This window comes from Phasianus colchicus, chromosome 11, assembly GCF_987193195.1.
Source record: "Phasianus colchicus chromosome 11, bPhaCol1.hap1.1, whole genome shotgun sequence".
NCBI lineage: Eukaryota > Metazoa > Chordata > Aves > Galliformes > Phasianidae > Phasianus > Phasianus colchicus.
The window spans coordinates 11942161-11963861 of NC_143446.1; the positions used below are offsets into that span (position 1 = coordinate 11942161).

The 21701-nt window shown below is 45.4% G+C and overlaps 1 protein-coding gene across 10 annotated transcripts in view; it reads right to left on the reverse strand.

Moving 5' to 3' along the window:
* GRIP2 (glutamate receptor interacting protein 2) overlaps positions 1-21701 on the reverse strand; it is a 248274-nt gene that overhangs the window by 21145 nt on the left and 205428 nt on the right. For all 10 annotated transcript variants that reach the window (XR_016470124.1, XM_090148247.1, XM_090148248.1 and 7 more), the window contains exons 5-14: positions 20555-20641; positions 20197-20272; positions 19569-19714; positions 15457-15604; positions 14730-14899; positions 11285-11410; positions 10595-10747; positions 10241-10427; positions 5524-5669; positions 4816-4896 (exon numbers count right to left, since the gene is read on the reverse strand). Coding sequence is in view for 9 of the 10 variants with exons in the window: in XM_090148247.1 (XP_090004373.1) it covers positions 4816-4896; positions 5524-5669; positions 10241-10427; positions 10595-10747; positions 11285-11410; positions 14730-14899; positions 15457-15604; positions 19569-19714; positions 20197-20272; positions 20555-20641 (1320 nt within the window). In the remaining variant the exon portion in view is untranslated. The remainder of the gene's footprint in view (positions 1-4815; positions 4897-5523; positions 5670-10240; positions 10428-10594; positions 10748-11284; positions 11411-14729; positions 14900-15456; positions 15605-19568; positions 19715-20196; positions 20273-20554; positions 20642-21701) is intronic.

Genomic DNA, 21701 nt, shown 5'->3' on the forward strand with positions numbered 1-21701 from the left:
AGAGAGAAATCTCAAAGCACTGAACTGTCACTCCCTGTTCAATTTAAATACAGTAGTTACTAACATTCCCCTTTGGCATCCCAGTGCCCTTCCCCGTGAACATCCAGCCTTGCCTCCAGGCCTTGTTTTCCCATCCAAAAGGGGAGATGGCAGACAAGGAAAGAGGGGAAACAGAGACATCACAACAGAGACAGAAGCTGTCGTGTAAATACTCACAGCATCTCCTCAGGAGGTCTGGTTGTAGCCCCCACCTGCCAGGACAAACCACTTGGCGTGCAAGTAAGCTCTTTTTCAGATGGATTTGTGGTTTTGGTGGGTTTGCCAGTACAGAAGATAGTTGAAATCTCCCCCAGTGACCCAGAGAAAGCTTCATAAATCAACAGTTGGTGAAGGCAGAAACGTGGGGTGGGGGAGAAACTCACCATGAAACACTGCTTGGCGGTGCTGACAGGGCAGTGATAAAAAGGTGAACTGATCAATACTGTTATTTACTTTTTATAAATTGCTTTCAGTCTCTCGCCACCTCTGCTGGGATTCTGGCTCGCTCGGCATTTACTCTCTGATGGATGACAAGGCCAGAAACACATGTCCGTTCTGTGTTTTTAATAGAATGCATAATGACTTGCATTGGTAAATTATTCCCCTCCAAGGAGCACAAGCACATATCTCACACGCATCAGCGCTTCAACCGGTTATAAATGCCCTTCGTTATTGATCAAGCTGAGGCAGCACTCTGCCAACATGTAATTAAAGAAATTGTAATAACGCCAAAAAATACATTTAAGAAAGCAAACTCTTATAAAGGGGAAAAACAAACAAAATCTGAAACCCAATAATCTCAGAATAGCTAAGGAATGAGAAAAGGATAAAAGCAAATCAGAATTGATTACAAAAAGCAGCAGTGACAATCCAGTCCCCAGGACCCAACTTTTTGCTCTACCCTTCATTAGTTTTAGCAGCAGCTGGGTAAATTATCAGTGCCACCAGCAGGACGCTTACACCACCACAGATCTATATCCTTTCAAACCCTTCAGGTAGCAAAGCCTGGACAGAATACCTCACTTTGGTAAAAGCATCACAGCAAATCAGTTGCAAATCTGTGGTTGTGATGTCGGTGAGGCTGTGGGGACATAGTGCTGCTCATGGACACACTGCCAGGCAAGTCCCAGGCTAATCCAGTGCCAGTAGAGCTGGACTGGGTCAGCTCACAGATCCATCTTCTCACTAGGACAGTGATTACACCGCTTAAGAGACTTAATCAAAGTTATCTGCCTATCCAAATTCCGGTTTTATCATCCACAAGCAGATATAGTGCTTACTCCTTATCTGCAGTACTTCCCAGCAAGGGCACAGGAATTGATTTGTAAAGATATATAAAGGTAATTTGATAAACATGCTATATAAAGCATTAATGTACAGCCGACACGACAGGTAATTTCAGTGCCTGTTTAAGCAGCCCCAACACCCCTATGCCCTGCAGTGAATTTCACACTTGGCCTTTGGAGGGGGTGAACGAGCAGACAAAAGGAGGAGAACAGAAAAGCTATCTTTTGTGGAATCAACTACCATTTTCCAGAGGCTAACAGCAAGTGGATATCTAACTTTAAGAGGTCAGGTGTTGGATGCACAAGAAAACACGGCTATTCGCTTCTCGCTGCTGGGGATTTAAATTTGTGAGAGATTTACAGAAAAAAATCTACAAAGGCATAACTGTGTCACTAGAACTGAATGCAGCCAGAAAGATCAGAGCACTGCGTGCCGTGTGTTCTGCTAATGGAGTCGCACGGTTCAGGCTAATGAAAGCCAAATCTTCACACCATTGTGTCAGAAACCTCACTCGGCACTTCTTTGCATCCCCACCACTCAGAGCACCTCAGAGGTCTCTACAAACAACTGAGCATCACCACCCACACGTCCCCCAGCCAGGAGCAAGCCCAGACCCTCTCTGTAGACCCACAGCAAAACCAGCAGAATCTGCCCTCCTCATACACAAACCTCTTGGGTTTCCAGCCCTTTTATGAGGCTTTCCAGCAGATTTATGATTCTTCTAGCTGCTTTATATGATTTTTTTCGGCGCATCCATCAAGAACCCTGCTCTCCCCCAACTTTGCTCAGCCCATCTCCCGATTAGCTCTGAGAGTCACAGCACAGCAACAACTCGATTGGTTTTATCTCTGCAGCACTTCTCTGATGAGGTCATAACATTTCTTGCCCACATAACAAGGCAGTCACAAACCTTCCCAAACTGAGGAATTAACCTCCAGTGAGCCTGCTGAAGCCAAGAGGTAAAACTCAACAAAAACAGCTCATGTTTCATACGATTCCCTATTAATCGCAGAGGAGTTGGACTGGATGACCTTTAAGGGTCCATTCCATCACAAATGATTCTGTGATATTTCATTTACAGCGTGCCATATACTATGACATTTTAGAACAAATCCAAATCTGTGCAGGGGGTCTTGTACTGATCCAACCAGTTTGTCACCTAGTTAATCTGCTCGTTTCCACTTTAAGCAGTAGCTATATGCCTTTCTTTGATAGAAAGAAGCTATAAAAGCTCTTTCTAGATCTCAACAAACATTCAAATCAGCACAACTTGGAGGAACTGAGCAAAACAGAGATGGGTTATTTTTACCTCTCCTCTCTCGCTGCTTGCATCACACTCCTGCATGCACATCATGTCTCTGCAGGAGGTATTTACCATACATCTGCTTGCTTTCATTCTGACGTTTGACACAGGCATATTTATCTGCCTGGTCAGATGCAGAGTGACAAAATGATGATATAATTCGCTAGGGTTCTTGTGGAAATAGGTTTATGGGGACTGATTCATGAAAGCAGAATTAGGATTCAACTTTCATCCTTGCTCCTGCATTTTCTGCTATCTCTTGCTCTGATACAATTTTAGCTTTGACTCAGCAAACAATGAAGTATAATCTTAGGTTTTCATGTTTTCATTACTTAATGAATGTCCTGTAAACACGTTCAACAATCAAGAAGATCAGATCTATTCCATCATTCAGCTTAATCACTGACAGTGGGCATCTAACTATTTAAAACACAGGGGTTGCTGTCTTTTTTATTTAGCAGTGATTTCCAAAAAGAGCGTGAAATCAATTTTTTAAACACATTTCAAACGAAAATATTTTCAACATAAAAATATGTTTGAAGTGTAAATGCACATTTAAGTGAGACTCCACAAATAAAAGCTCATATTCTTGCTAGCAACCTCCAGGTTCATTTTGCTCTCCGGTCCCAAATCAAATCTAAACTTTGAAGCTTAATAGGGGTGAAATCCTCGCCATACTCAGGCCAGCAGATCCTTACTAACAGTTCCATCATCCTGGGTTTCTACCTGACACTGCAATGCCCATGCAGAAGGTGGGGAATGCAGGGTGAGCTCTGCCCCACTGGGTCCCACTCTGCCTACATTGACAGTCATTATGGACACCCCACTGCTTTTGGAAAGCACTCTGGTGTCTTCAAACAGTAAATACCAGCAAGCCAAACATTACATGTTGTGAGTATTCACGTGGCACAAAATGGGGAAACCGGGAGAGGAAATGACAAAGTAATCACCCTGTAGATGTAGATGTCTATTCTGGGAAACAACCCACTTAGACCACAACATCTCCAATTAACTCAGCAACTAATGCTGCAAATGCCAAGAAGTAATTGCAAATAGCTTATCTACTTTAATGAAGCTTACTATTAAAGTGTTGTTAGCAACTCAGAGAGGTGGTGGACACCCTGCCTCTGGAGACACACAAGGTCAGGCTGGATGGGCTCTCAGCACCTGATGGAGCTGCTGGTGTCCCTGTGCATTGCAGGGGGGTTAGACCAGGGTTCCTTCCAACTCAAATGACTCTTCTGATTCTGTGACTCCATTCCCCAGTGACAGCCAAGTCTGTGCTCCTGAGGCTGAAACATAAGCTCCCATTACCGTACTGTCACAAGCTGCTTTGTCTCATCTGAGATACGGTGGCTGCCTCCGGGCATGGCCAGTTTAAGATGATTCAACTCAGGTTACCCAGCAGTGAAAGAAGGATGAGTGATACAACACCATTCACATATGCATATGGGAAAAATTACTGGTGCAAGTCATAAGAAGATTTCAGCATACCCGAAATTTGAGATAGAATCATAGAATCACTGAAGTTGGAAAAGACTGCTAGGATCATCCAGTCCAACTGTCTACCTACCAACAATATTGCTCACTAGCATGATCCTCAGCGCCACTTTACACATCTCTTGAATACCTCCAGGGACAGTGACTGAACCACCTCCCTGTGCCAGTGCCCCTTCACCACTCTTTCAGAGTTTTTCCTAATATCCAGAATGGATGGATCTGCCTATGGCATCTCCTTACAGTATCCTCCTCAGAGAAACCAAAAGGTCTTTAAATTAGAATAGACTCCAAAACAGAAACAGAGATAATTAACCAAGAGCTAGGAGAAGAGAAGAAAGAAAAAGGTGGATGCCTTGTTCTCTTGAGCCCACCAAGGCCTGGAAATAAAAATAATATTACTAATAATATAGCATAATATTAGTCTGTGGCACACAACAACTGCTGAGCGGCCCCTCAGAGACGCATCCTTTGCCCTGACCCTTCAGCAGCTGCTTTTTCTTTTGCAGTTGCCAGCTTTTGGAGGCAAAAGCCACACATCCAATTCAATTTGGAACAAACTGAAAATGCTGTGAGTGCTACCAGAAAACCCCACATAATCTTTTTGCTCTCTGCTGGGCCTCTCTGATGTGCCATGTTGGAAAGCAGTGGCTCTTGCAACTGCTAGTGCAAGGCTGAGCAATACTTACAGCTGATTGTAATTCCAAGCTCTACACCTCTTTTCTTGGGCAATTTAACGTGGAAAGTGCCGCTGCTGGGTATGACAGACTCTATAAAACCAGAAACAGACAAAAAGAAAATAGGAGAAAAGAGTTTTCAGTGGCATGGATGGTTTCTTTGGAACCAAGAAAAAACAAGCCCAAACTCAGCTTTATAGGTTCAAATAAGGTTGTTATCTGATGGCCTGAGGACTTCAGGTTAAAATCTGGATTCTCATTAAAAACACATGCCCTGAACATCAAGTGAATTGCTCATATCATGCTGTACTTCAAATCTGTGGCATCTTTGTCAATGCAAAATGAAAAAAACCTTTTTCTTTTAATACAAGGCTGCACACTTCAGCCAATAGCTTCAGCTCCCTTCTTGCTTCAAGGCCATAGATTAGTACAAATATTCATATTAACGGTTGAATGCTTAAAGAGTAAGTGGCCTCTTCATCTACTCACTATGATTCTCTCAGCCAAGTTGTGAGAAGAAGGCATTTATGGAAGGATGAGAGGAAGGACTCTTCACTTCAGTGCACATTAGAGAACAGAAAATGGGAAAGGCCCTCAAAGGGTCCTCTCAATCTAGCAAAAACCTCACATATTTTTGTAAGCACAATCCCTCCTACAGGTTAGCAAAAGCACTGGTAGAGTCCAGCAGGTGCCGAGGAGCAGCAAGTCCTTTGCAATTACCTGCAACATCAAATTCAATTTCGAGCACCACTTTGTTCGTCAGCGCAGCATCCCGCAGAAGCTGATTAGCTTCCTCCATAGTCCCGTCCTCAGTTGCAATGCCATTGATAGAAAGGACTCTGTCTCCCACTTGCAGCAGCCCACACCTGCAGTCCACATTGGGAAAAGAGGGAAAGGAGGCAGGGATAAAGGAGGAAAGAAGAAAAGAAACAACCCCACAACCAGCCATGAGTTACTTTTTGACAGGTGAATCTGTTAGAACACAGAAAGTAGTGACAAATCCTGCAGAAGTGGCCCCAAACATGATAATTCATTCTGCAATGTGCACCCCAGGGTGCCCAGTATACCCTGGAAGGTCACAGGGCATGAAAGCATTGTGGCTGGCTTAACTTCAGACATACTTCATTCCCAAACAACATTTTTTGTCATATTTCTTGCAACTTCCAAAGAAAAAAAAAAAAAAAAAACCAACCTTCCTCTACTGAAAGTCAACACCATGGCCAAGACATGCAAGTGATAAGTTGCAAGGACATGTGCCCTCCTACCCTACCTAATTGTATACATCTCATTCTGTGTACCTGCACCCACTGGAAACCAACCTAATGGCACTGAAAATTGTGCAGAGTCTTCTGCTTAATACATGGCTAATACTGAAGCTACAATCCAATGAACTCACTGAAACATCTCAGCAAATTGGATAATCATTTATCCCTTGTAATTGCATTTCTGGAAGCTAAATGTACATTGATACTGTTTTAACAGCCCTGAAAGGCCAATATTATCCTGACATGATAGGCAACCAGTAGAACCACAGCTGGCACTGGGCTTTTTGGTTTAGACCCACTTTCTTGAAGAGCACAGATCAGCAGGGTTTTTTTTTTCCACTTTGGAAGTAAAATACCAACAGCAAAGCTGCTATGTTCAAGACACACCATTACAGTATGGTTTGTCTCCTGAGACTCTTCTGCATTTATAAGCAATGTTTGTTCACACATGAACCACTACATTCACTGTCCACCCTCTTCTTCATCAGGAAGGCAATCCTGTACATCACCTCCTGCAGCTATAATCTGAACTGCGTGATGGCTCTACAAAGACAAGAGCGTAGAGTTCCCCATGACTGGCCATGGGCAACAGGTTGTTCATCCTCATCCTCCTCCACATTCTTCATCAGAGTACATCTGTTCAGACTTTCCACTTGTCACCTATCTGGAAGGCTGCCCACTTAAGCTGAGCATGAGAAAGCACTCATCATTAATGTAAGCTACAGTGTGGTTTCCAAAGTAGATTCAGAATTATGGGAACAAGATTCACCTCTGCATTTGGAGTTGTTTTACCACAAAGTTTTCCCTTAAAAGGATCAGCTATCCTCTTTTAAGCCTTATCTAGAGAACCTTTATTCCCTTGCTGCTTAATGATCAAACACATTCTTTGCCCTGACCTTTCTAGACATCAACTTCATAGATATTTCATAGAAGACTGTTTATTTATTTTTACTGATCCTTTCATCCACTCTTTATCACTCACACCTGTTGCCACTGTAAGAAAAGATGGTACTGCAGCTCCCGAGCACATGAAGGAAACATCAAAGGCAGTGGATATTGGCTGTATTATTCACCTCCAAACAACAGGATGTATATGAAAGGCCAGGTATCAAGACAAAAAACATTCACATCCAAACTGGAGAAAAACGCACAAACAACAGTTTTTGTCTGTGGCCCATCAAAAGCTGAGATATGAGTAAGTTTGGAGAGAGCCCAGGAAGGTTATCTTTGTAGTGGGAAGGTATTAAACTTGCAGCACGCTCACTCTGCTGCCTGAGCTCATGCTACCCATGGAAAACGGGCAGCTATTTTAAGAGATGTAAATTCAGAAATGTTTGTTCAAGGAGACCTGGATTAGGACACACAACTCCACAGAGGATATGTGAATCCAACCTTGTGAATAATTTCATCGTTTAATTACAGTCCTTTCCTGAGCTTGCAGATATATATGCTGCCACAAAACCACATTGGAAATACCAGCTCACAGATACGAAGGTGATGAGTGGCACAAGAGAGAGGTCTCCTCCAGCACTGAGGGGTTTCTTGCTATGGTCACTATGCACCATTTGGAAAGGAGGAACCAACACGCACATCTCTTCATCATTTCAAGGAGGACACAACCTGTTTCAGCCACAAGGACTGGGAGATTATGGGAATCTTTTACACAGCAAAGCAAACATTTACTACCTTTTCCAGCACAACTGCCCTCTCACAAAACATGGTACTTCTCCATTCAAGACATATTTGCTGTGGTGTTTTTCAAGCTCTGTTAGGTCAGAAGAATTTATTTCTTTTAATACTGATTGAGTTGATCATGGTGGTCTAAATCCCAGTCTTGCAGGTTAATAAAAGTTTGTGAAGTGAAGCCATAACCTCCTAGCTCCAACTACAAGAGTGAGAAGACCTGATGTGCCTTGTTAACTCTACAATTTCACCATCAGTTTCCAACTGCCACATGTCTCTGTGCTGTGAGCAGGGCCCTGGGAGTCAAGGCTCCTGCAGACCTTTCCTTGGCTCTGCTGTGGGATCCTGCATGAAGTGCACAGAGGGCTTCCCCACACATCTCAGAGATGGGCACTCTTTCAGGAGACCTCACAAAGTACTTTGAGATCATGGGGAGAACTGCTTTGAAATCAGAACAAGAGTTCAAGCACTATGGATGTGTTGGAGTCCATGATGGGAATATTTCCTTGCAGAGATTGCATTTTGTCATGGCTATTTCCTTGGGCACAAAGACAGAAGCAGAATAGCAGAGGTGCCTTGCCTGACACTGAGCAGCACAAATTCAAGCTCTGGGCTGAGTGTGTGCCGAAGATCTCCTTCACTGTCATTAGTATGTGTGGTCACTCCAGCTGCAGAGCAAGCACATCACTGGCTGCAGAAACCAATGTGTTGTGCCCTTACGCACCCCTGAGCTGACCTGTATGGATTAGAGGCACACATCCGTGGGTGTTTGTATATCTGTGTCTGTTTGACATCTTTGTGAGCACACTGATGGCTGAGTCACAGCCCCCAGAAGATGAAAGCCGTGCTGATAGCATTACGCAGCTGCTGAACTTTCCTTTTGCAAACTCTTCACACTCAAAAGCCAGAAATATGATGATCAAACAGCTGTCTGAATAGAGCTAGGAAACATGTAACGCAGCAGGAAGCATTGATTTTGGATACCAAGATGGACAAGGCAGATATTCTTGCATTGCTGTCTATGACAGCTGAGGGAAGATGGACAGACAGCTGTTTGTTTGGAGGCAGTCAAGAAAAGAAGAAATGTGCTGTCCCATTTGACCCTCCCTGCTGATAACCGGGGACAGACCACTGTCTCACTCTGAACCCAAAGGCTTCATCTTGCACCCAGGAAACAAAACCAGGGTGGAGTGGGAAGGTCTGTTAGAGACAGGGATCAATAAAGTGTCTACCTTTCAGAGAGGAAAAGCAGCACAGTCTAGGAAAGGAAGAAATACATTGCAGAGATTTAATCCCCAAATCAAATCCATACTGCAAACACAGACAGGATTGCTCCCCTCCACCACAAAGCAGAGGGCAGCAGCCAGGGGAGTGTGAATCCTGCTGGGTGGGAGCCATGAGGGAGAGCAGTGCATGGCACATTGAGACAGGCCGGGCTGTGCTATGAGGCTTTGCTTTCACCCCAGCTTTGGCAAGGGGATAAAGCAAAGCCAGGCACCTTCCAGCACATCTCCCTTCTTCCCTGGGACAGCGGGCTTTGTTGCTGCCTGATTTATAAAAGAAGTTCAGTGCTTTGCAATGTGAGCCGACTTCACCCTGGTAATAGAGAATGAAAATCCAAAATGCCACCACTTTCATTGTTGTTTGGAAGCAAACAAACAAAAAGCATAAAAGGCTTTTAAAGCCTCTCTTAACCTGCGTCACTTGGGACAGTGCACTTTCCTATGCCAGTTCCATGCCCCTGTGCTCCCTGTCTGGACTCCCATGCTGCTACCACCCTGTCACAACCAGGGATCAGATGGCACAAGAAGTCAACACCAGTCCCATCCTGGGACCTGGTCTATCCAGCAAGAGTAACATCATTCGAGGGCATCTACAACAGCAAAGACTTTGGAAAAAGTTTAACCAGGGCTCCCACACTTGAGCCTGCAGGGCTCATTGCTCTCAGTATCCTCAGGGTCACACACAGCAGTAATGCTGCTCCTTCACTCTGCTATTTTCCAGCATTTTCTGCTATTTTTCCAGATCCTACACCAGAGCTCTCCTTGGTGGTTCAAAACCTTTAGGTCAATTTATATAGCTGGATTCTGCTACAACAAAACCAAGCAGATAATACTTTCCAGGGCTCACTTATATACCTTTGTTCCTCTTTCTGCAACCAGACAAAAGCTTTATATTTCAATGAGAAAGAAAAAAAAATAACAAAACAAAAGGGATGGGAATGGTGCTCACACACAGACACACACTCCCTTCCTCTTCTGAGAACAGCCACGGCCTGGTGCCAAGACGTTCACCTGGGATGCGAGGGAGGCCGCGGTCAGCCGACGAGTGCAGAAATGGCAGTGACAGTAAACCATGCCCAGTGAAGAATGGGAGATATTACAAAGATGACAGTAAATATCTAAATGAGCCTCTGAGGAGAGAAAACAAACCAAACCATGAAATGGTCAGCAGCAGCAGCATCAGCATCCAAGGGCAAGGTCTCTAACCTCTCTGCCGGGCTGTCAGGCTCAATAAAACGGACGAGAGGTGGGGAGGACAGGGTTTCAGTAGCAAAGATGCCTCCCTGGAGCTGAAGTCCGAAGCCGTTCAAAGGGTCTCCCCTGAGCACCACCTCTGTCGTCTCCGTGTGGACTATCTGCCCGCCAGGACCCACCGTGCTGGAGGCCAACGATACTGAGAGGAGAAGAGAGGCAGAAGTTAGGGCAGCCACAGTCACAGGCAGTGCCATGGGGTGACCAAGGCCCTGACTGCTGTGATGAGCAAGGCCTATGCCAGCCAACAGCCAGCAAAGTGAGCACAGCATCATGTCCAACCCGTCTCCAGCCCACCATCACACTTACATGAGCTCTTGTGCTCCTTCTTCTTCTGCCTCCTCCTCAGCATGGTGGTGCGGGGACTCATGGGGTGGGAGCTGCGAGGTAGCGTGTTCGAGTTCTGGCAGGGGAAGCCCTGCGCGTTCATGGTGGGAGATGAGAAGTTGGCAGCCACCAGAGCTGGGGAGATACAGAGCATGTTAAGGGTGCAGTGTGCTCACCTAACGGGTGTTCACTGAACTCCTACTGGTTTTGAACTACCTCCTTTTCAGCTTCAGGACTGGGAAACCACAGCTTCAACTATCTGCTGAGCAATGAGGCTTGCTTCCCAATTCTAACATACATCTTGCATCAGCAAGGCTGAGCTGGGTGCATTGGAGTTCCACATCCCTACATATCACCACAGCTACCCTCCTTGGTTCACAGCAACTCAAGTTTTTCCCTCGCCTATATGGAAGTGTGGGACTAAAGGATGAGAACAAAGGGTCTGCCCAGCATTCTGCTCTAACTGAAGTTAGCAGCTCTGTATGTGGGCTGTAGGTACCAATTTTGCACCAGATTTTGCACTTCAGCAGTGCACCTATGGGGAGAGATCCAACCAATCTTGAAGGAAGTAAGTGACGCCCCAGGCTACTGAGATGGATGTGAAGCAAATGGAGAGGCACAACACAAATGAACACACGTAAGGATGGGGGCAACACCGTGCATAGAGGTTACATTTGCAATAATCCTGTCCAGATGTCTGGTTCCATGTGGGCGTCTTGCAGTGCCCAGGGTGGTGGGTGTGACAGTAGTTGACACAGGGGTCCCAGCAGTGGTGGTGGTCACTCTTCTGCACCTTGACTGATGTCACCCAGGAGAGCAGAAATCATCATAGGCGTGGAGAAATGAGAGAAAGAAAAGGTAAGAAGCTGGGAGACCGTAGAGAGGAGACTCACACTGCTTTTGAACAAGTCAGGGAGCAAGCACAGAGTGTCAAGCACCAGCAGCAAAAATGCATCCCCATGTAACCTCATGACACTTAATGCAAAGTGGCAGAAATTTACCCATTCCCCTCAAAAAACTCCGTGTCCTGAGCCAACAGCCTGACTAAGCCGTGCTGGCAGCACACAGATGTCATTACCATTTGCAGGCTGCTGTGCGACGTGCAGAAGCTGCCTCCAGCCACGAGTTTCCAACAGAGGCCATCAGCATTATCCGACAGCACTGGGGAAACCTCCTCGTGCTGCTTCCCACCTTGCTGCTCTCCCCAGATGAAGCTCAATGCCAAGTGGTGCTTCCAGCACTTTGCTTGGCTTCAGCATTTGGGTGCTTAGCAGCTGCTCTTGGCCAGGAATCCATGGCAGGGTGCACATATGGAAAAGGGAGCAGCAGTGGGCCAACTCCAGCTTACTAGAACAAAAGGGATTTTATACACTGCTGCTTAAAGGCAATTACACAAGGCCACCAACACAGAAAGAGCTGCCAGTGCTATGGCAAACAATAAATTAAGATGTGGCACCAACATGGCAGACCCGATACAAGGCCACACAACTGCTTTAGCTTCCACCCTAAATCCACTCCAGCACATGTTAGCAGAGATCTTCTGCAGCGTGACATCCACTGCCCAGAAATCCCTTGTCCCAGGGGACGTGGCTTTGTTTTCATCAAGTAGCGATGCCACAAATCCTCTCTCAGTGGCAAAAACAAACCCTCAGACACAGGTCCTTCCTCTCACTGATACCCCTTTTGCTCATGGATAGCGTGGAGTCAATTCAGTTGCCCTTGCCCATCCCTGCACCGTGCTATCAAGACAGCTCTCAACCTTCCCACTACTGGTGCTTACTAGCAACCACCCTTCCCAAATGAGACCTCCTCTGTGCTCTCCCTGTAGGTGGGAACTCCCCCAGCACAGGCACTACTGAGCTTTCTGAGGGTGCAAACCAGGGAGAAGGACTCAGCTCAACCCAGAGTGTCAAGCCAGAGAGCTCTTCTAAAGATCATCACTTGGTGCCTTTATCAATGAAAATCCATCTTGTGTACATGCACCACAGGCATCAAATCACTTAGGTCAGATTTTCTGATCGAAACAACGATTATTTTAAAGTCTTTGTTTTAGTGACTTTAGCATTTACTCTATCAAGTAACTCTATTTACTCTAAAAACATCCACTTTCAGCTCTGGCATTTCTATTTTGTGAATTCAAAAGCAATCTCAGAGTCAGGAGGCTTTTAAAAACAATCATCAAATGAGTAAATGGAGCTGAATCCAGTCAAAAAAGAGAATTCTTAATAAAATTAAATACTTAGAATACGAGTGACAGAGCTTACGGGCATATATATAAAACGGTTTAATCCATTCATATCCATTTGTCTTTAAGTTCTCAGCCCGTAGCCAACACAACAGAAAAAAATGCCTATGAAACTCGGATGTCATTGCAAAGGGGAAGAAAATAGGTTTTGGACAATCTGGGGATAAAAACCCACAAGAGCCTTCCCCATGCTTGCCTTGCTTTTCACCAGCCATCCCAGCGCTGCTCCTGGGCACCATCCGCTCCTGCTGATCTTGTGAGCATAATCCTCCCACAATCTTTCCAGATGCCCCCGGAGCAGCAGAGAAAGCTAACTCCATTTGACAAATCCTGTGCTTCAGCATTAGACCACAAAGACTGTACTTTTTCCTTCCCTATGATCCCTCACGTCCTTAAGAGTTTAACCAAAGTGGGGACACTGATCTGATGTGTGGAGGTATGGGAAAAAGCCTCTAGAACACACAGAGCAGTCCTTCCACAGATCCTCCTTCTCCTGATGCTGCTGAATGCATACATCCTGAATGGAGATTAAGAGCAGGGCACAAATGGAAGAAGTAGAATAGTTCATTTTAACAGCCGTTGAAAAAGGATTATAGCTTTCCATTTTGTCTTGGGCACAAAGGTCAAGTGATCTGTCCCCTTTGTTAAACGGCTTTAATTCTGCACAAATGGGACTGGATGTGTAAGAGATTTATTTCTAGACACAAAGATGTTATTAGATTCTATGTTTCACTGCATCATATTAGAGAAGACAACACAGATAATTTCTTCCTTTCACCAAACCTCCCTAGAAGAGAACAGAAAAGGAAGTGGGCCCCGTAGCTCTTGTGCATCAGTATTATTAAAATCACAGAATCACAGAATTGTAGGGGTTGGAAGGGACCTCCAGAGATCATCGAGTCCACCCCCCCTACCAAAGCAGGCTCCCTACACCAGGTCGCACAAGTAGGTGTTCAGGTGGGTCTTGAATATCTCCAGAGAAAGAGACTCCAATGCACACACGCAGAGGAAAAGTGTTGGAAAATGGTTACGAAAGGGGCTGAGACAGAAACAGCTGAAATACAAGATCTCCAATATGGACAATAAGGGTGGTGAGGCACTGGCACAGGCTGCCCAGAGAGGTGGTGATGCCCCACCTCTGCAGACAGCCAAGATCAGGCTGGATGGGCTCTGAGCATCTGATGGAGCTGTGGATGTCCCTGTTCACTGCAAGGGAGTTGGACCAGATGGCCTTTAAGGGTCCCATCCAACTCAAAGGATTCCATGATTCTATGACTAACAAAACTGCAGGCAAGAGAATGATGTTTGAAATTCACAGGTATTTGGTGTTTGATGAGCCAGAATTTGTTTCTAGTATTTCTCTGAGGGGAACAAAAAACAACACAGCAGCAGCCCTCATTCAGACAGGCTGGTCCACACAATGAATGCTTGTGTTTCAGCTTTGTTTCCTAAGGAAGTCCACTGGAATCCTGTCTAGCTGCTGACATATCCTTTACAAAGCCTTACTAGGCAAGTAGATGAAAGCTGAGCTTGGAAACACATTTGCCAGCATCAACGCTGTTTTCCTCCCTCTCCATTAAAGTCTCTTATCTGAGGTACTAAGAAAGCGGCTTGCACAGCACTCAGCATTGCAAAACTCTGGGATTCCCAATGCCAATTTTCCTATTCAAGCACAGATGCTACCTTTTTTTTTTCCTATTCACATCGTTGAACATCATCTAATCACACGCATTTCATCAAAATAATTTTTTTTCCCTTCTACAGATGTCTGTCTTTGGAGTTTATTACCAGCATTCAAAAGCAGTGAGAGCCACAGTAGGGACCTCAACTGAGTTTTGAGGGCAACCAACAGTGTTTGCATGGAGGACACACCTGTTTCCGGGGGCTTCAAAGGCAGCCTGCTTTGGTGAACAGGTAATATCTCCAGCTTGACGTTTTCTGAGGTGGCAGCTAAAAGCTGAGTTGCCTCTAGTAAGGAGCAGTGCTCTGTGCTTGTGCCATCGATGGAGAGAATATGGTCACCAACATGCAGTGCTCCACATCTGCAAAGGAAATAGCAAGAGTAATTATACACACAGTCAAAATTCACATCCTTGTGGTTGGGAGCAGAAATGGACAAATTCCACCTGTTTTGCTTCATCTGAATGTATTTCCACATCTCATTTTTTACTTTCAGCTTGAACATCAGGCTCAAGCATTGAGAAAAATACCAACTCCAATGGTCCAAGTCTGCATCAGTGATGCTGGCGCCTCGTGAAAGATGTTTTAAGTTTTCAGTAATGCATGGTCATAGCTGGGTGTTCGACCAACAGGACAGTAAGCCCTACCTACCTGCTCTAAACAGGATGTTCCACAGCTCCAGGACAGTCAGATCTGAGGTTTTTAAATCAAATCTCAGCTTATCCATGCCATGAACTACATTCATTCATGGTAAAGAGCGTCCACCCATGTTAGGTCAAATATTTTTAGCATGCTTAGAGCTACAAACACGTGGACATGGCCAGTTCAAAGTGAGGTGGGGAAGAATGACATATGACTGAAAAGGGGACTGAAATGCAGTGAAGGATAGAGAACTGGAGCAGTCTGTTCAGCTCTGTACCTGTCCACCACACTGGCCGGCTTGATCTTATCAATGACAATGACCTGCTTGTTCCGATGCGTGCTTGTTGTCAGTGTGATTCCTAGCGTCGATCCTGGAGTCTTTGCTATTTCAACTAGTAGAGGTCCCGAAGCATTCGTTACAGTATCTGCAAAACAAGAGAGAAGACTCTTCTCGTACAGCCTTTTGCAGTAGCAAAATGTAAAACACAGAAGCGAACAAAGGGATGGCCAATTCTGTTGACCTGATTATACTTGATGGTTTGGACATCCTACAACCTCACAACTCTGCATCACGTAGCAAGTTAACAAAGAAAGAAATTCAAGAAGCAAAATTGCTTCTGCACAGAGTATTTATGAGAGTGAAGAGAGATTACAAAATTCACTCATAGAAACCACCCTCTTGCCTCTTGTTTTTAGGTTAAATAACAAGATCAAGGAAGAAAATGCTCAAAGTCTGTGCTGCCGTCACATCAACCATATTAAAAGAGAAGCACAAAAAGGAAAGATCACAAGGACATCATTATTTGAGAGTTCTTTTTAAACAAACTCAAAAAGGCCCAAAGGAAAGAGGATCCCATTTCCTGAGGCATTCAGAAGCTTCACATGCTGAAGAGCAGCATAAGTTAGCACCTCCTGGCTACTCCAGCATCAACTCTGCAGTTTATCACTGCACGTTTCTGCCTGTGGGAGCAGGCGCAGGGCTTCCTACCACATGCTTTGTTTAGTTTGAGAGCACTTCATGGAAATCCAAACATCCACTTCAAAGGAAAGGCTGCCAAAGCCCCCTGAGATCCTGATGCCTCCTCAGCCCTTCATTATTCATGGTGAGGCTTTTCTCTTCCAAAGCTCTGCTCCACTAAAAACACTGATGCTACTTGGCTCCAAAATGTGATGCATGGCTCATTCTAGCACTCTGATAAATGGGAGCATTGATGAAGATCCTGGAAACCAAGCTGCAGCAAGATCATTCCTGGGATTTGTTGAAGATTCTGAGTCTCTGAAGACAGCTTTTTGGTTGTCTGGGGATCAGCCAGGGGATCAATAGACTATGGTCTACTCCTAGCATCCTTTTTCCAGGGGGAGGAAGAAGAAGGAATGAGCAATAGTGAAGACTAGGCAAGGCTTTAAATGAAACACTATTTACACTGAGCTGAAAAGGACTACTGGACAGACCTGCAGGCCCTGGCTCAAAGCACAGCTCCATCTCAATAAAAAAGTGCCCAGAGTACTTGGGTAAAGCCTGTGGAAGGTGCACTGAAGCTTTAATTAGCAAGGAAGCACCAATAGACCAAGGACCTCCAACAGCATCAGCTACGTTAGTACGGCAGCCCATGTGCATCCAGCACACATCCTCTGAAAGTGATACATTCAAGGCATACATTCCTTCAGCCAAAGGGAGGAAGACAGGAAAACTGGTCGTGGAAACAGAATGCTGGGGTGCTAGACATCAGTTATGCTTGCAATGAAAATAGGTCCCTTCCTTCAGCCCGTGGCCCTTCTCAACCCTGCACAGCACGGGCCACCCTGACATTCCTTTAATCTTCATCGCTGGTGCCACAGACAAAGCAACACATTCAAATACATTTTATTGAGGCATCTGATTGAGAAATACCAGCTGAGCCACTAAGGTTTGACTCAAATCAAAGGTCAAGAGCCTGCAATTTAGCAGTATTTGTGAGGCTTGATTAACACAGGGCTATTACAGCCAAACTAATTTAAAACGAAATGCTGAGAGGACAGGGCAGGGCATGCAATAACCTTCCTGCAGGGAGTCAATGCACACTGCTGCTTTGGCACCTGGCCCATCAGGCATGTCTGCAACCTCCTCAAGCATCCATGGCAAAGGCACAGCTCTTCTGTGTTCCAGAAGAAAGGCATCTGCTTATTGCCATGTTTATCTGGCATCAGCCAAGGGCCACGTGTCCCCCAGCCCAGCCCCTTCGCCAAGAACTGGTTTTCTAAGTGTAGCGCTCCCTTCTGGCTGCTTGCATTCCCATACTGCTTCCAGTAGCTGCTTTTCCCTTCCCTCATCATTGTCCCTCAGTTGGTAAAGAGAATATCTGTACTAATTGTGACCTGGGGACAAAGCACTCATCTCTGGTTGCAGTTATTAGCTGTTGCCTGGCAAAATCAGCTGCAAATATTATTAAGCTACAAATACTACATCATCTTGCTTTACGGGGGTGGGGAGAAGCAATCTATGAAGAAAATAGCTAAAAAGGGGCTGTTTTACACCTTCTTGGGAAGCATCTGGTCGTGGCCAATGTACAGCAGTACAAGAAGAATCACTGCACAGAACCTGACTTGGCTTGTGTTCACTCAACCCTGCCAGCTTTAGGTGGAAGAGTTACTCAAGAAGAAATACCGAGACACTTTAACTGCTATTTTTGCTTCAAGTCAGGATCTAAAACAATCAGCTTTCTGCAGCATAGGCATCAAGGGACCATACAAACAACAAAATTCCAAAAAGCCCATTACCCATGCACCACTAAATGTCTGCTTCTATTCAGACTGGAAAGCTCTGTGCTAACTGCTGCTCTCCAGAGGGAACAGCCCTCACTGACCTCCTGCAATCAAAATCATTTCCAAACATAGAAAATAGAGTTTAGGTATTTTTGAGAGGGTGCAAGTGCCCCATCCCTGGAGGTGCTCAAGGCCAGGCTGCATGGGCAAGCTGAGATAGTGGGTGGCAACCAGCCCATGGCACAGGGTTGGAACTCAAAGATCTTTAGGGTCTCCTCCAACATAAATTGTTCTATGATTTTCTGTTTTCCATAATTTAAGGCTTTCCTCTTTTTCTTGAATGCCAGCCAATCTCTAAGGAGCAGCTGCTCCCATAACATGGCAGAGGCCAGGCTGCACACAGATAGCTGCAGAGACATTGGGTTTTCCTTCCAGCTCTCCCAGCAGAGCACGTGTCAGTGTGATACACAGCTGCCCAGCTCCTGGCAGCCTCTCCACACAGGGACACAGCTCTAAAATCAGTACATCCATCCTTGCAGTGTTTGTTGTGAAAGGAAGGGCAGTTTGGGGGAAAGAGGCTGAGAAAGAAAGAGAAAGCCTTCAGGAATTGCAGAAGGATTTCCATTACTCTACAGTATCTCTCCTGCACGTTGCATGGAACAAGTTCTGGCATTCTCAGCTCTGTTTGCTCAGCAGTGGGGAGGTATTAAACTCCTTTTGATTTGCTTCCTCGCTGGTAAATCAGAAAATAACCTGATCTGACTCCTGTTCCTCGCTGGATCTCAGGCTCCCACGTGCTGTGCTGGTTTGTGAGATTTGCAGAAGAGACTCCAAACTACTCCAGCTTGCAGCTCCAGCAGAGGCAGAAAACCCCTCTGGAGACAGAGCTGCAACATCAAATCTGAGCACACAGCTCACTGAGCTTCCAGAGCCAGCACAGCTTCGGACTCTGTGGTAACCTAAAACTCATTAACTATGCTCCCTGCAGTAACAGCTGTGTGTCACAAAGCCAGCTCAAAATGACTTTATAGTAGCTAATAATAAACTCTTTCCCAGAGCGTGAATCTGAAAATCAAATGGAAAAAGAAATATAATGCCCTCAAACTTGGTATCCACTGTGTAGATAGATCATTTTTAGAAATAGCCATCCTCTGCCCTCCAGTAAGTTCTGTCTTCTCTGGGGTCAGTCAGTTGGACACTCCTCATTTATTTCAGAAGCAGATCCGAACTGAAAGTTCTAAGAAAAGAAACTGCTCTAGAATTAAACAGGGTCAAAATTCAGAAGCCAAGCTACAGCCACAGCAATCCAATGCCTGCTCACAGCTCATTGCCCTGCACACATCTAATATCGGCATTTTCAGTGCTGGCAGAGCACCGACATTCCAGCCCACTTCAATTCCGACTTCTCCTACATTAGAAACTCCTCTTTTTCCTCCTCTTCTAAAATCAGTTAACATTCCCACTGGGACACATCATAAGATAAGGGCATTTCAGACACCTTCAACTAAGTCAGCTTTGAACTCTACCCCCTACTCCCATGTAGGCAGCAGCTTTTCCACTGAAATCAAGTGACCCCACAGTTGACTCTAACCCCACACACTTTGCAGGCGGTCAGAGCAAATGCCACCGCGGTCATCCTGGCCTTACCCATGATGGTCACATCATATTCGATCTGGAAGAGTGCCTCCTGGCTGCACTGCCGCAGGATGTTGAGGGCGTCAGCGTGGGTCACACTGTGCAGAGGGATCCCATCAACGCTCAGCAGCCTGTCCCCGATTTTCAAGGACCCTTCTCTATAGGAAACCATAGGCAGAAGTTACATAAAAGCAAAAAAAAAAAAAAAAAAAGAAAAGTATTTCTATATGTGCGTGTGTGTGTATATATATATATATATATATATAAATATCAATTAATTTGATCCCGAGGAGTTGATAGCCTGGGTTATTTATAGTGTCAGGCCCACCATGTTAAATTAGCAGCATGACAATACATAGGCTGCTTCTGGCTTTCTAACATAACATCAGTTCTTCATCTGCACAGGTTAATTAGGTGGCTGCCTGTGGAAGAGGAGCCTCTGATGTTTCCAAAGATAGGTCACCCTAACAGCATCAGATCCATTCTCCCCTGCACACCAAGGGTTCCACTCCACCTCTGCAGGACCAGCATAAAAGGCCTTGGGGAGACCCCAGCAAGGAGGACAAGAAGGATATTTGTCCAAAAGTGCAATGAAAGCTGCTAGTCTGTTTTGTGACAGCAAACGCTGGAGGTGCAGTACCTGTCTGCTGGGCCACCCGGCCTCACATAGGTGAGCACAAGCGGTCTGGACTTGTGCCAGTCTTCATGGGCTCCCCCTGTAAGCAAACCAGGAAAGCTGTAAGTCACTGGAGGTTTGAGACTCTGAATGAGAGTGCTGAGAAAGTAGAGACATTTATCATATAACAGCTGACACAGCTCGAAAGCAAAGAGTGCCCTAGATTAGGAAGCCTTCAAGCTGCACAAGCTGCTCTCTGGGGCACACTTTTGCTTCTCATCTGTGGTATGACATTCACTGTCTTTCTTTTCTTCTCCTGCTTCCTAAATCACCTCTGCCAGTATTCGTACCCCATTCATTTATCAGCGGAGAAGCCACTAACCTCTGAGCACAAAGCCAAAGCTGTTGCCTTCCTTGTAGAGGGACACCTCAATGGTCTTGGGAATAATGCCAGCGCTGCTTTCTGGCACTAAAGGAGAGAGAACAACTTGGTTACCCCCAGACAAACCTTCTCCATGCCACTCTGCAAGATAATAACAAAACTCAGCCAAATAACACTAAAATGAAAAGTCCATCCCTTATTCTATCTTCCCTGTTTAGAGGCACAAAACCCAATCTAGACAGTCTAAATCTTTGCTAGAGTCAACCACCATGGTCGGGGATGATTTGACCAGCTCAGCATTGTGTGTTTCCTCTCAAATCCGTCTTGGCTAATACTCTGACATTCAAGTAAAACCCTCCCGTTTATCAGCCGGCTTTAATGTGTTCAGTATTACTCAAAGCCCAGAAGCTTCTGCCACGGATGGAAACTTACTTTAAAAAAAAAAAACCAAAAAAACAGAAGCAGTGTAAGGAGTCGAGCCACCGGTTGACCTTAAAGAAAATGAAAATCCCAAATCCTCAGTGCAAAAGGTTGAGGATTTTTTTCCCTTCCCTCCTACATTTTGACTTTAAAAAAAGATTAAGTGAATCCTTTAAACTGATCCTAGGGGCAATTCAGTAATTTTATATTAAATACACAGTACTATTTAATGTACAAAAGTAAAGAGAAAAAGAAAGAAAATTGTTTCTGCCTCTTGCCATCTGCTGCTATTTAATGATTTATTGAAGTACTGCTGTGAATATGAGACAATTTTCCAATCTTCTCCATCCAAAATGGTGCATGGCATTTTAGCCTCATCCACTCCAAAAAGATCAATTCACAGTCTTCAAACCAGCTGCAACAAATGGCCGCAGGGATGACCAGAGAAGCAGGAGGCATTCAGGCACATCCCACGCCAGCCCTTTCCCTGGCTCAGGAAGGGTTTTGGAAGCCAGTCTCCCTTCTGTGCTCAGTGATCAAGTTGATCCTCGCTGCCAAGCACCCCAAGGGCTTGGGACCTGCCCCAGTTAGGGTTAAACTCACCCCAAAGATGCACAGCTGAGGCACAGCGCCCACGTGCAGACAGGCAGCCCTGGGGACCAGGCTGCAGCAAGGCCAAATATACTCCCAAACCAGAGCCCTGCTCAGCTGCTCTGCTCCTGCACTG